At 43.0% G+C, this 12,029-nt stretch overlaps 1 protein-coding gene across 1 annotated transcript in view; it reads left to right on the top strand.

Moving 5' to 3' along the window:
* TEX2 (testis expressed 2) overlaps positions 1 to 12,029 on the top strand; it is an 81,850-nt gene that overhangs the window by 29,513 nt on the left and 40,308 nt on the right. The window contains exons 3-5 of the mRNA XM_011947996.1: positions 3,417 to 3,617; positions 4,626 to 4,956; positions 10,079 to 10,326. Coding sequence (XP_011803386.1) covers positions 3,417 to 3,617; positions 4,626 to 4,956; positions 10,079 to 10,326 — 780 coding nt within the window. The remainder of the gene's footprint in view (positions 1 to 3,416; positions 3,618 to 4,625; positions 4,957 to 10,078; positions 10,327 to 12,029) is intronic.

Below are 12,029 nucleotides of genomic sequence, written 5' to 3'. Positions count from 1 at the left end.
GCCCGGCCTCAGAATGCATTTTTTTCGACTGCACTTGGAACCAAGATAGACCATATAACAAGCTTAAAAGAATTGAAATTACACAAAGCCGATTCTCTTTTACAAAATTACACTAAAAAACAGTAAGAAAGATACCTGAAAATTTCTCAAATATTTGGAAATTAAGCAAAATACTTCTAAACAGCCTGTGGGCCCAAAGATAAAGTCATAAGGGAAAATAGAAAATATTTTTAACTGAAGGAAACTGAAAATACAACCTATCAGAAATTGCAGGTAATGCAGTACCTAGAGGGAAATTAATAGTATTAAAAGCTTGTTAGAGGATGGGTGTGGTAGTTCGTGCATGTAATCCCAGCACTTTGGGAGGCCAAGCTGGGAGAATTGCTTGAGACCAAGAGTTCAAGACCAGCCTGGGCAATATAGCAAGACTCCATTTCTACAAAGAATTTTTTTAAAAAATTAGCTTGGTGTAGTGGCACATACCTGTAACCCTTGCTGCTTGGGAGGCTGAGGTGGAAGGATTAATTGAGCCCAGGAGTTCGAGGTTACAGTAAGTTATGATTGTGCTACTGCACTCCAGCCAGGATGACAGAGAAAGACCCTGTCTCAAATAAATAGATGATAGATACATACATACATATATACATACATACATACATACGTACATACATACGAAAAGAAAGATTTGAGAGAAGGACAAATTACCAGTGTCAGGACTGAAAGAGGGGCATCACCATAGACACTACAGATATTCACGGGATTATAGGGAAATACTGCAAACAACATTATGCCCAGAAATTGGACAACATAGATAAAATAGATAAACTCTTTGAAAGATACAAACCAAAGCTCACTCAAGAAGAAATAGATAACCTAAATAGTCCAATAGCAAGTAAAGATGTTGAATACATAGTTTGGAACCTTTCTGCAAGGAAAATTCTAGGCCCAGACTGTTTCATGGGCAAATGTTATCAAACCTTTAAGGAAGAAATATTCATTCTACACAAACTTCCAGAAAATAGAGAAGAGGGAACACTTCCCAAATGCACTTACCTGCATTTTCTGAGGCTCATTAATACCAAAAAACACTGCAAGAAAACTGTAGCCTATTTTCCCTCATGAACTTAGAGGGACAAATGAACAAAATATCAGCAAAGTGTTATGCTGGTAAACTGGCTCTCCAGAAAAAAAAAAAAAAAAAATCTTGATTTATACTATTACCTGATTCCTGTGATGTAGAAACTCCCACCATTGCCAGTTGCAAGCTACCAACGTAAAGTCACTGAACGTGGAGTTGGGAAGGGATGTGTAGAATATGTTCCTGTGAGCTGATACAGCCCAATTCCAGCACCTCATGACTCATACATCCTTAATCCTGAGAATGCAAGACTGGTTCAACATTTGAAAGTCAATGAAGGTAATTTGCCATAAGAACAGACTAAAGAAAAAGACAAACTGTGAGCCAAAGAAAGTACTTAGTTCTACATTTAGCAAAAATACACCCACCCAAACGGATGCTCTGACAATACAGTCCACTTCAGGGCCCACTGTGATCTGTAATTGTCATCTTTTTCTCTTCATTGTTCTGATTGTTGCTGTTTCCTCACAAACACCTCTTCCCATGGCCACTGCTTGCTCACTCAATATTGTTGAATTGATGCTGCTCCTGTCCATTGATTCACTGGGAGGAGGGAGGAGAGATCCTCCCAGCTCAGGCCAAAACATCTACTGAGGTCTATGCATCCATATAATTGGCTCACAAGTTTCACACACTTTTCCCCCATGACAAGGAGAGACGTTTGTCCATTTTTCCTTGCACTTCACGCTTAGGTACTCTTTTTGTGACAACTTTTCTCTATTATGCTTATTCCAGTGGGGTCACAGGATAGGTAAATGAAGACCTAATTTTCTACTCTTTTGGAGGCACCTTTGGATCAAAAATCCTGTCCTTTTAAAAAATCTTTGGCCGGGCGCGGTGGCTCAAGCCTGTAATCCCAGCACTTTGAGAGGCCGAGACGGGCGGATCACGAGGTCAGGAGATCGAGACCATCCTGGCTAACACGGTGAAACCCTGTCTCTACTCAAAAAATACAAAAAACTAGCCGAGCGAGGTGACGGGCGCCTGTAGTCCCAGCTACTCGGGAGGCTGAGGCAGGAGAATGGCGTGAACCCGGGAGGCGGAGCTTGCAGTGAGCTGAGATCCGGCCACAGTACTCCATCCCAGGCTACAGAGTGAGACTCCGCCTCAAAAAAAAAAAAAAAAAAATCTTTGTCCCAGCTCCTAACCTATTACTTTGCACATAGATTCAATGCGTGTTTTAATAAAAGGATGAATGAATAAAAGAATTCTAACGAGTCCTCATTTTCACAGGCTTTCAGTTCAAGACTTTAGTGTGAGACTCAAATACTTAGCATGGAAATGGCTATTGCTTGAAAAGAATGACAGTCCCAACTCCCATGTAGTGATCTTTAGCATCTCTCTGCTCATTACAGAGACATGTAGTTTTTAAAACTTGGGGAGAGTAGGAAGATATCAATTAAAACTCCCCAGAGAACTTCTTTTGTGAGATCTGGGCTACTGATAACCTGAAAAAGTATTTGAGGCAGGAGAAGTGTTCAGTGATGAATGATGAGGACAGCTGTGAGATTAGCTTTAACATAGTGCATAGTGTATTAGGCTTTTGTATATGTATTTTTTGTCTGTACATTTCAATGTTTGCTCTTTTAAAAAATCAACATATGTAACAAAAAATCACTTATGTCCAATTTGGCAGGAGGACCTGGAGCACAATTTTACCCATATAAGTTACTATGTATCTTTGAATTTTGATATATTATTGATTATATTTACGATTTATTTAATGCCTAATTCTCAAATCATCTGCTTTATGGTTTCAATGAGGTCCATGTTGTAGTGCGATAGAAGTAGAGAGGTAGTTGTTCTCTGAGTCCTGTGGTAACATGAATTAATACCTGAAATTTCAAAGATTGCAGCTGGGCTGGGAAGAGCATGTGTTTGACTAATTAAGAAGGCCAGACGGGGGGGGGGCGGGGGGATGGGATTAATCACCCCAAAGGAGGTCAGGCAGAGAAGATTGTTCATGTGACATGAACAAATCTTTTGAGTTTCCTGATGTGCTTATAAGCTTTAAAAAAAGAAAGAACCTTTTATTTAGGATAATGAACATTGCCATTTTTCCTCCAAATCCAGATTTTTGGTTATCAAGAACCTCCTCAGTACCAATTATCCTTCCAGCTAAGCACTTCTCTTTGCAACCTGTAGTCATTGGTGAGCCGATATCTGCGTCATGGTCAAGTTTGGTTTCGGTGTCCCAAATACCACAGTGTTCATCATTTCACACTAAATCAGATTTGCATTTATTCTGATTTTACTAATGGAAGTTTTTCTTCATCAGGGATGGATGAATGAGATTTACAACTATGATCCGGAAACCTACCATGCGACTTTGACACATTCAGTCTTTGTTCGACTTGAGGGTGGAACCTTAAGACTTTCAAAGCCCAATAAAAATATATCCAGGAGGGCCAGCTACAATGAAACCAAGCCAGAGGTCACCTACATCAGCCAGAAAATCTATGACCTCTCAGACAGCAAGGTGAGCCTGAGCAATTTTGGAGGGATAGCTTACATGAATGAAAAGCATATGGCATCTTGGATGCTTAACTGCATTTTTTTATTCCCTAAAAAGGTTAGTTGTCGTTGAAGTATCAGTATACCTTAGGACAGTACCTCTCACACTTTAATGTTTATGCGCGTCACCTGGGCATCTTGTTAAATGCAGATTCTGATTCAGTAGCTGTGGGTAGGGCCAGGGGCCTGCATTGTTATGAGCTCCCAGATGATACTCAGGCTGCTGGTCCACAGACTACAACTTGAGGAACAAGAGTGTTGTGCACTCAGAATTCTGACTTTAAAAGCTAATTATTTCAGTCAAACAAAAAGCTGTGTGGCTCTGTGTGGTGATTGTAAGGTACTTAACTATTGAAGACTTTGTACATGTGAAAATGATAGATATGCAAAACAGCTACATTTTGATTAAGTATTATATACTTCTATTTTTGTGAGAAATGTAAATTATTTCTTCCACAAAGCTATCGTTTCTCTCTTCTTACAGTTCATCTGAATGATCTTTAGATTTCTCCAAAGGGAGAAAAGTACTTAAAATAGTTTTTATATAAGTTTATTCTTAACTTGAGTTTGATACTCAAGGTTGACTTGAGCTGCCCATCTAGATTTTAACTATCTTTTTTTTTCTTTCAACTTAAGTTTGGCCCAAGGTCATTAAATTTAGTTGATAGCCAAACGTAGTTGATGATAAGCAGCTAAACATTGTTATCGAGCTACTGCCACCTGAAAATTACGGCTATTTATAACTCTCGCAAAATTATTAAACATCTATTTTCTGGAATAATTTTGAAGAATAACAAGACACTTGTAAAAATTCCAGTTTCCGTAGTCATGTTACGAACAAGTGTTAAAAGTTATTTCATATTCATCATCTTAGTCAAAAAGTCTACAAGGTTTGCACTTGTGCTATGCATAATATTAATGCATAGTGTAGCCAATCTTTAGTATATAAATCACCATTTTTCTTTCTCTGTAGATTTATCTTGTACCTAAAACTTTGGCTCGAAAGCGAATCTGGAATAAAAAGTACCCCATTTGTATCGAGCTTGGTCAACAAGATGACTTTATGTCTAAAGCTCAGACTGATAAGGAGACTTCAGAAGAGAAGCCGCCAGCGGAGGGAAGCGAGGACCCTAAGAAGCCACCCCGCCCTCAGGAGGGAACAAGATCTACCCAGCGAGATCAGATACTCTATCTTTTTGGGAGAACTGGCCGAGAAAAAGAGGAATGGTTTAGGAGATTTATTCTGGCATCTAAGCTAAAGTCGGAAATCAAGAAGCCATCGGGTGTCTCTGGAAGTAAACCAGGTAATGATGTTTGTGCTAAATGCTTATGCATTTTTAAAGGGCCACTAGGGAGAATAGAGTAAGAATGCCCAGTAGGAAGGAAGGAAGCCCACCCTGACTTGATGGTTGTCTGCCACCTAATGTGCATTCTCATGACTCATTTACCATCTAGGCTGATCACTGCAACACTCTGTCCCAAATCATTTAACCAACGGTGGATCCATTTGCAGATGCTGTTTATTAGCCTTTGCTGGTTATGTTTTCTTTGTATATGATGTGACTCCCCTGAGAGAAGCAGCAACAGAAGAACCCTAGTTCTGAGATGGCAGGTGAGTCAGGGAGATCATTCAGGCTGGTGCTTTCGAACGCCTGACCCTCAATATGTCCTCCAAGCCTGAGCTTGCCATAGAATGCAGAATCCTTGCACTTGCTGAGCATTCGGGTCAGATCATGGTCATTCGGATTGATAACCATGCAGCACCTCTTTGCTCAGCTTTGGCTGGGCTTGGAGCTGCAAGAGACACAAAACCAGTAAAAAGCAGCAGCTCCCCTGTCCTTCAGGTGTTATGCCTGTTTTGCAAAACTGGCACGTATGAGTCAGGTGTTCACAAATTGGCGTGCTCTAATGAGCATGGTGTAACCAATAATTGGGACAAGACCAGTGTGGGTGTTATTAGGGAAAGCTTTCTTACATGGATCTGGAACAAAGACTAGGATGGAGCCACTCTGGGGCTTTCTCTAACAAGGCATTTGTGTTGATCCGGGAGTTATGCTGGTCACATGAGTGTCACACATTTGCTTCAAAGTGCTTTGGTTCCTTCCCCTGGAACTTAATCTGAGCCTTTGCCCTAACACCCTTGCTAACCTTCCATTCTGTCAGCTTCAACACCAGATTCCATCCCAATCCCAGCACTGAGATCCAAGAAGTCCCTTTTAAGAATCAAGGTGAATGGGGAGATTACTAGATATATTTATTTCCTAGGGCTGCTGGGACAAAATACCACAAGCTGGGTGATTTACAACAGAAATGTATTCTCTCCCAGTACTGGAGGCTGGAAGTCTGAAATCAAGGTGTTAGCAGGGCCATGCTCCTTGTGAGACTCTGCATAGAATCCTTCCTTGCGTGTTTGCAGCTTCTGGTAGTGACCATCAATCCTTGGCCCACAGCTGCATCACTCCACACTGGCCTATCATCACATGGCATTGTCTCTCAGTGGCTCTGTGTCTTCTTGGAAGGACACCAGTCATATGGTGACCCTGTTTAATGAATGGCATCTACAATGCCTCTATTTCCAAATAAGGTCACATTCTGAGATGCTGGGGTTAGGACTTTAACATATGTTTTGGAGGACACAATTCAACCCATAACACTGAGTAAAAGAAAATTCAAGTGGGTGAGAACTCCTCAGCACCAGGCACTGCCTAGCTCTCCTGGTAGGTCTAGACCTATGTTGCTGTTTATGGTAGCCTCCTGCCCCATGTGGCTTTTGAACACTTGAAGTGTGGCCAGTCCAGATGGAGATGTGCTCTAAGTGTAAGATGCACATTGGATTTCAAAGTCTTAGTCCAATAAAAGAACGTAAAATATCTCATTAATAACTTCTTATATTGGTTACATGTTGAAATAATATTTTAGATATATTAGGTTAAAAATATATTCAAAAATGTATTCAAATTAATTTTGTTATTTCTTTTTACCTTCCTCCCCCCCCCCCCCGCCCCCGAGATGGAGCCTAGCTTTGTCGCCCAGGCTGGAGTGCGGTGGCATGATCTTGGCTCACTGCAACCTCCGCCTCCCAGGTTCAAGCAATTCTCCACCTCAGCCTCCTGAGTAGCTGAGATTACAGGTGCCCGCCACCACGCCCAGCTAATTTTTGTATTTTTGGTAGAGACGGGGTTTCACTTTGGTCAGGCTGATCTCAAACTCCCAACCTGAAGTGATCCGCCCGCCTCAGCCTCCCAAAGTGCTGGGATTACAGGCGTGAGCCACTGGGCCCAGCTTCTTTTTACCTTTTTAAATGTGACTACTAGAAAATTTTAAATTGTTTGTGTGGCTCAGATTATATTCCTACTGGAAATATAAAGGTCTACTGGTCTAGGTACTGAAGCTCAGAATCAGGTAACCCACGGGGGTTTGTGGGGCCACCAGGAAACACCACTTTAGGTACTCAGGGGCCCCCCAGAGCACCTTCAAAAGAGGCATGTTATTCTTGGACTTAAATAAAGCATTTGATTATTTTTAATGAGTTCACATTTTTGGAAATCCTGCCAAAAGTTCCACTCACCACACAACAAACATAATGGTAAGTGTCAGAGATGTGGGAAAACCTTCAGTGCACTCACTTGTACTAAAATCAAGTAAGGCTTACACACCACTAATGTCTTTGTACATCTGTAAGTCTGGGTTGCCTTTGAAAGCTATGAATTGAGATTTTTATGGTAAGTTTAACCCACCAAAAGTGTGATTAAACTAGTTAGCAAGGTAAATTGGTGAGGACTGTGCTGTTCTTCAAAACCATCTCTGAATCAGTGACTGCACAGGTGGTCAGCCATGAAGGTATGACTGGTCTGATTCTCTGAGGCCAGGCCAGGTACATCTGTCAGTACCAAGAAGTTAGAAGTCTTCCTGCTCGACGACCTGCCCCTGTCCTCTCCCTCAGGGATGCTGTCACCAAAATCCTAGATTTCTCTAGCAACACGGATTGTGCTTCTCAGACTTGAATGTTTGAGGGGATCTTAAGATGCAGGTTCTGACTTGAGGTCATGGGTGGGGCTGAGAGTCTGCATCTCCAGCCAGCAGGTCAGGAAAGGCCTCCAGGAGAAACAAGAGTCTGGAGACAGCAGGAAAGCCACATGATCACTTGGCAGAATTCCAGTATGGTCTCTGCACAGGAAGATCCTTGACTTTATCAGGGGCTGTTGTCCATGAGACCCACAGTGCAGTGACGACTTCTGTGCTTTGTGCCACTCAAGGGAAGGGTGAGGTGATGTGAAGAGGCTGTTCTGTGGGCAGTGAGCACCAGCCCGGCCTCCTAGGGGTCTCCTTTCTTCCTCTACATGGAGTGTGGCTCAGTCACAATGGGACCAGTTTGGTTTGAAGTGTTGGTGTCATGCTGCCCTGTTTATTTCATCTTTTTTCTCTTTTTTACTATTAACTAAACTCTAAACTTTATTTGGATTTCACTAGTTTTTCTACTAATGTCCTTTTTCTCTTCCAGGATCCAATCCAGGATATTAAATGTAATATAAGTTTACATTTATTTTTTAATGTTTTTGGTGTAACTTTTATCCTAGCATTTAAAAAAATAATGCTAAACATGAAAATGGTATAAGAATAATAGAAGTTACAAAATACATTTTTATAGTTATGCAGTGTAAAATACTAAATATTGAAGTGCTGGAAATTATCTGGCTAAAATTTAAATTAAGAAATGGCTTGTATGACCCTTTGTGAGGCTCTGGGGAATTATGGTTCCGACGGTTGGAGCCTCTCAAGGAGAAAATGCTTTGATTTGATTTTTTGATTTTCTTTTCTTTTTTTTTATTTTTGGGATAGAGTCTTGCTCTGTCACTAGGCTGGAGTGCAGTGGCGCGATCTCAGTTCTCTGCAACCTTCAACTCCCTGGTTCAAGCGATTCTCCTGCCTCAGCCTCCCGAGTAGCTGGGACTACAGGCGCCCGCCACCACACCTGGCTAATTTTTGTATTTTTAGTAGAGATGGGGTTTCACCATGTTGGCCAGGCTGGTCTCAAACTCCTGACCTCAAGTGATTCACCTGTCTTGGCCTCCCAACGTGCTGAGATTATAGGCTTGAGCCACCGTGCCCAGCCTGGTTTGATTTTAACCGCTCTACATTTCACCTGGCCATCAGAGTAAATCTAAATGAAATTGTTAGCATCAGGCACATCCCATGCTTAAAACCTCTCTGGTGCAACAAGGTCAATGTTAAATCCAAGGCTGGCTTTTGAGGCACTTTGCAGTCTGTTCCTGGCTAATCTCTCCATCCTTATTTCCTGTCCTCTGCCCCCTGTACTATGCTTAGAACTTCACTGAATCTCTCACTGGCCTTTAAACATACTGTCCCCTGCCACTGCTTTTTGCATATGCTGTTTCCTCTACCTGGAATGCTCTTCCCCACCCGGGCCAGGAAAATGGCAACTATTCCCCCAAGATACCGCGTAGATGTCACTGCTATGAAAGTCAGCTAGGGTAAGCACCACTCCACTCTCTTGGGCAGAGGTAGTCACCCCCTTCTTTTCGCCTGGGGAGTCCCTTAGTCATGCTGCAATTATGACACTTGTTACAGAAGATTGTGATTTATCTGCTTAGGTACGTGAGTTCAAGGGCAGGGATTATGTCTTCTTCTTTTTAGCATGGTTTGCTTGAAAGTGCTTGATGCATAATTTGTCAAATGAAAAGTGACATCTTTGGAATTGCTGTGAGCTTGTGGATAAACAATTAATTAGGTCTCTGCCCACTTTCCATTTACCCCTGATAGCACTGACAAGTTCACCACTCCTTGGGATGTGTTGGTCCTATATTTGACCTTTTCCTAAAAGATCATCAGGAGAAAAGAGAATAGTACCTACCAACTGTATATCTTTACTCTCTTCACTCTAATTAGCTTGGAGAGTAATAAAAACTGTTCTTAAAAATTACCTTAGAGGAAAAAGGTACTTTTCAGGGTGGGAAATAACCTTATAAACGTTTTTTGTTTTTTTTTTTTTTTTTTTTTTTGAGACAGAATCTCGCTCTGTTGCCCAGGCTGGAGTGCAGTGGTGTGATCTCGGCTCACTGCAAGCTCCACCTCCCGGGTTCGCGCCATTCTTCTGCCTCAGCCTCCCGAGCAGCTGAGACTACAGGTGCCCGCCACCACGGCCGGCTAATTGTTTTGTATTTTTAGTAGAGACGGAGTTTCACTGTGTTAGCCAGAATGGTTTTGATCTCCTGACCTTGCGATCCACCGACTTTGGACTCCCAAAGTGCTGGGATTACAGGCATTACAGGCGTGAGCCACTGCTCCGGCCCCTTATAAATATTTTTAAATAGTCATTTGATAGCATTGTAGCTGTTTTCTCAGGAGTCCGCTTACTTTGCAGTGGTTTTCTTCATTGTGTGAATAGCCCCCTCTTCTTGGCTTCAGGGCTTTTGCCTGCACACAGCAGACACAACAGTCCCTCCGGGCACCTGACCCACAGCCGCAGCAGCAGCAAAGGCAGTGTGGAGGAGATCATGTCGCAGCCAAAGCAGAAGGAGCTGGTGGGCAGCGTGCGGCAGAAGATGCTTCTTGACTACAGCGTGTACATGGGCAGGTGTGTCCCCCAGGAAAGCCGAAGCCCCCAGAGGAGCCCCCTGCAGAGTGCAGAGAGCAGCCCCACAGCTGGGAAGAAGGTAAAGCTGGCTGCTGGGCCGGGCCTTTTTCACTTTTCAACTTAGACACATTTCTTCATGCTCTGAAGCCCTGTTCTGGGCACTGGGATAACAGTGGTACACAAGACAGAAGGACCCTGCCTTTGGGGAACTTGTAATCTACTCAGGAAGACAGCGAGAAACAAGCACCAGGTGGTGCTTGGTGACCAGGTGGTGCTTGGTATGGTGTTGACTGATCTACATATAAAAAGATAAGTGGCTCTTGGTGGAGAACTGGCTGTAGAGGGAAAGAAGGAGTGGGAGGTGACTGTCATAGTGAAGCCTGGACCAATGTGAAGGTGGTGACAGTAGGTGGTGAGGAGAGGCTGGGCTGGGGTGTGCGTGGCAGGAGATGCTGGCTGGATTTGCTGTCAGGAGAGAACGCGGAGGCCAAGATTGGCACTTTGACCTAAGCAACTGGATGATCATTAGGGGTTGTTACAGAATCACTGGTGATTCGGGTCTCATTCCTCCATAACCGTTGCATTTTCAAATTCTCAGTCTCCTCGGCTATGCCCAGTGCTTTTGAAGATTTACCATGAACTTTACAAAGTGTAATGGGACATAAACTTAGGATCATCTGTGATAAGATAACTCCTGTAAGCTGCCAGATGCCAGGCCCTGTTAGACACTTTAATAGAATTACTCTGCTCTCTTGAACAGTCCTGCAAACTAAGACAAGATTGTCTCCATTTTGTAAGTGGAGAGACTGAAGCTTGATGAAGTTAGGTAGCTTAGTCACACAGTTGCTGAGTGATGGAGTGTGCAAAACCTGACCAGAGACCCCAGGGCCCCTTGGCTCACTGAGACTATTTTGCTGGGTTATTCTGAAAGCCTGCTTGGCCTGAGGCCTCCTGCCTCTACTTTGCACACTATTCAGAGGCACAGTCTCTGCCTGGGGGACACTTAGCCTCTCTTTCACATCCAGGTGTTTGACCTCTTTTTTTTTTTTTTTTTTGAACAAACTTACTGTTTTCTGAACGTTTCTTTCTTTTTTATTTTTTATTTTTTATTTTTTTTTTGAGACAAGCTTTTGCTATGTCACCCAGGCTGGAGTGCAGTGTTGTGAACACGGCTCACTGCAGTCTCGACCTCCTGGGCTCAAGTGATCTTCTCACCCTCCTGGGCTCACCCTCCCAAGTAGCTGGAACTACAGATGTGTGCCACCAGGTCGAGCTAATTTGTATATTTTTGTAGAGTTGGGGTTTCACCATGTTGCCCAGTCTAGTCTTGAACTCCTGAGCTCAAGAGATCCACCTGCCTCGGCCTCCCAAAGTGCTGAGATTACAGGTGTGAGCCACCACCCTTGGCTGTGTTTGACCTCTTACAATGACCATGTGTATTTCTGTTCTTAATGAGAAGCAAGCCATTGCTCTTTATCCATTGATCCTCTTTAGTGTGGAAGAGGTCACTCACCTGATCTGTTTGAATTTGTCAGGGCAATAAAAGACCATATGCCTCAGCCTCCTGAGTAGCCAAGATTACAGTCACACGCTACCACGCCTGGCTAATTTTGTATTTTTAGTAGAGACGGAGTTTCACAGTGTTAGCCAGGCTGGTCTTGAACTCATGACCTCTGGTGATCCACTCTCCTCGGCCTCCCAAAGTGGTGGGATTACAGCATGAGCCACTGCACCTGGCCTCTGCTGAAGTTTTTGTTTTTTTTAGACGGAGTCTTGCTCTGT

Source organism: Colobus angolensis, unplaced genomic scaffold, assembly GCF_000951035.1.
Source record: "Colobus angolensis palliatus isolate OR3802 unplaced genomic scaffold, Cang.pa_1.0 Scaffold271, whole genome shotgun sequence".
Classification (NCBI taxonomy): domain Eukaryota; kingdom Metazoa; phylum Chordata; class Mammalia; order Primates; family Cercopithecidae; genus Colobus; species Colobus angolensis.
Note: the sequence above shows the minus strand (reverse complement) of the source record. Positions and strands in the feature narration are given on the sequence as shown.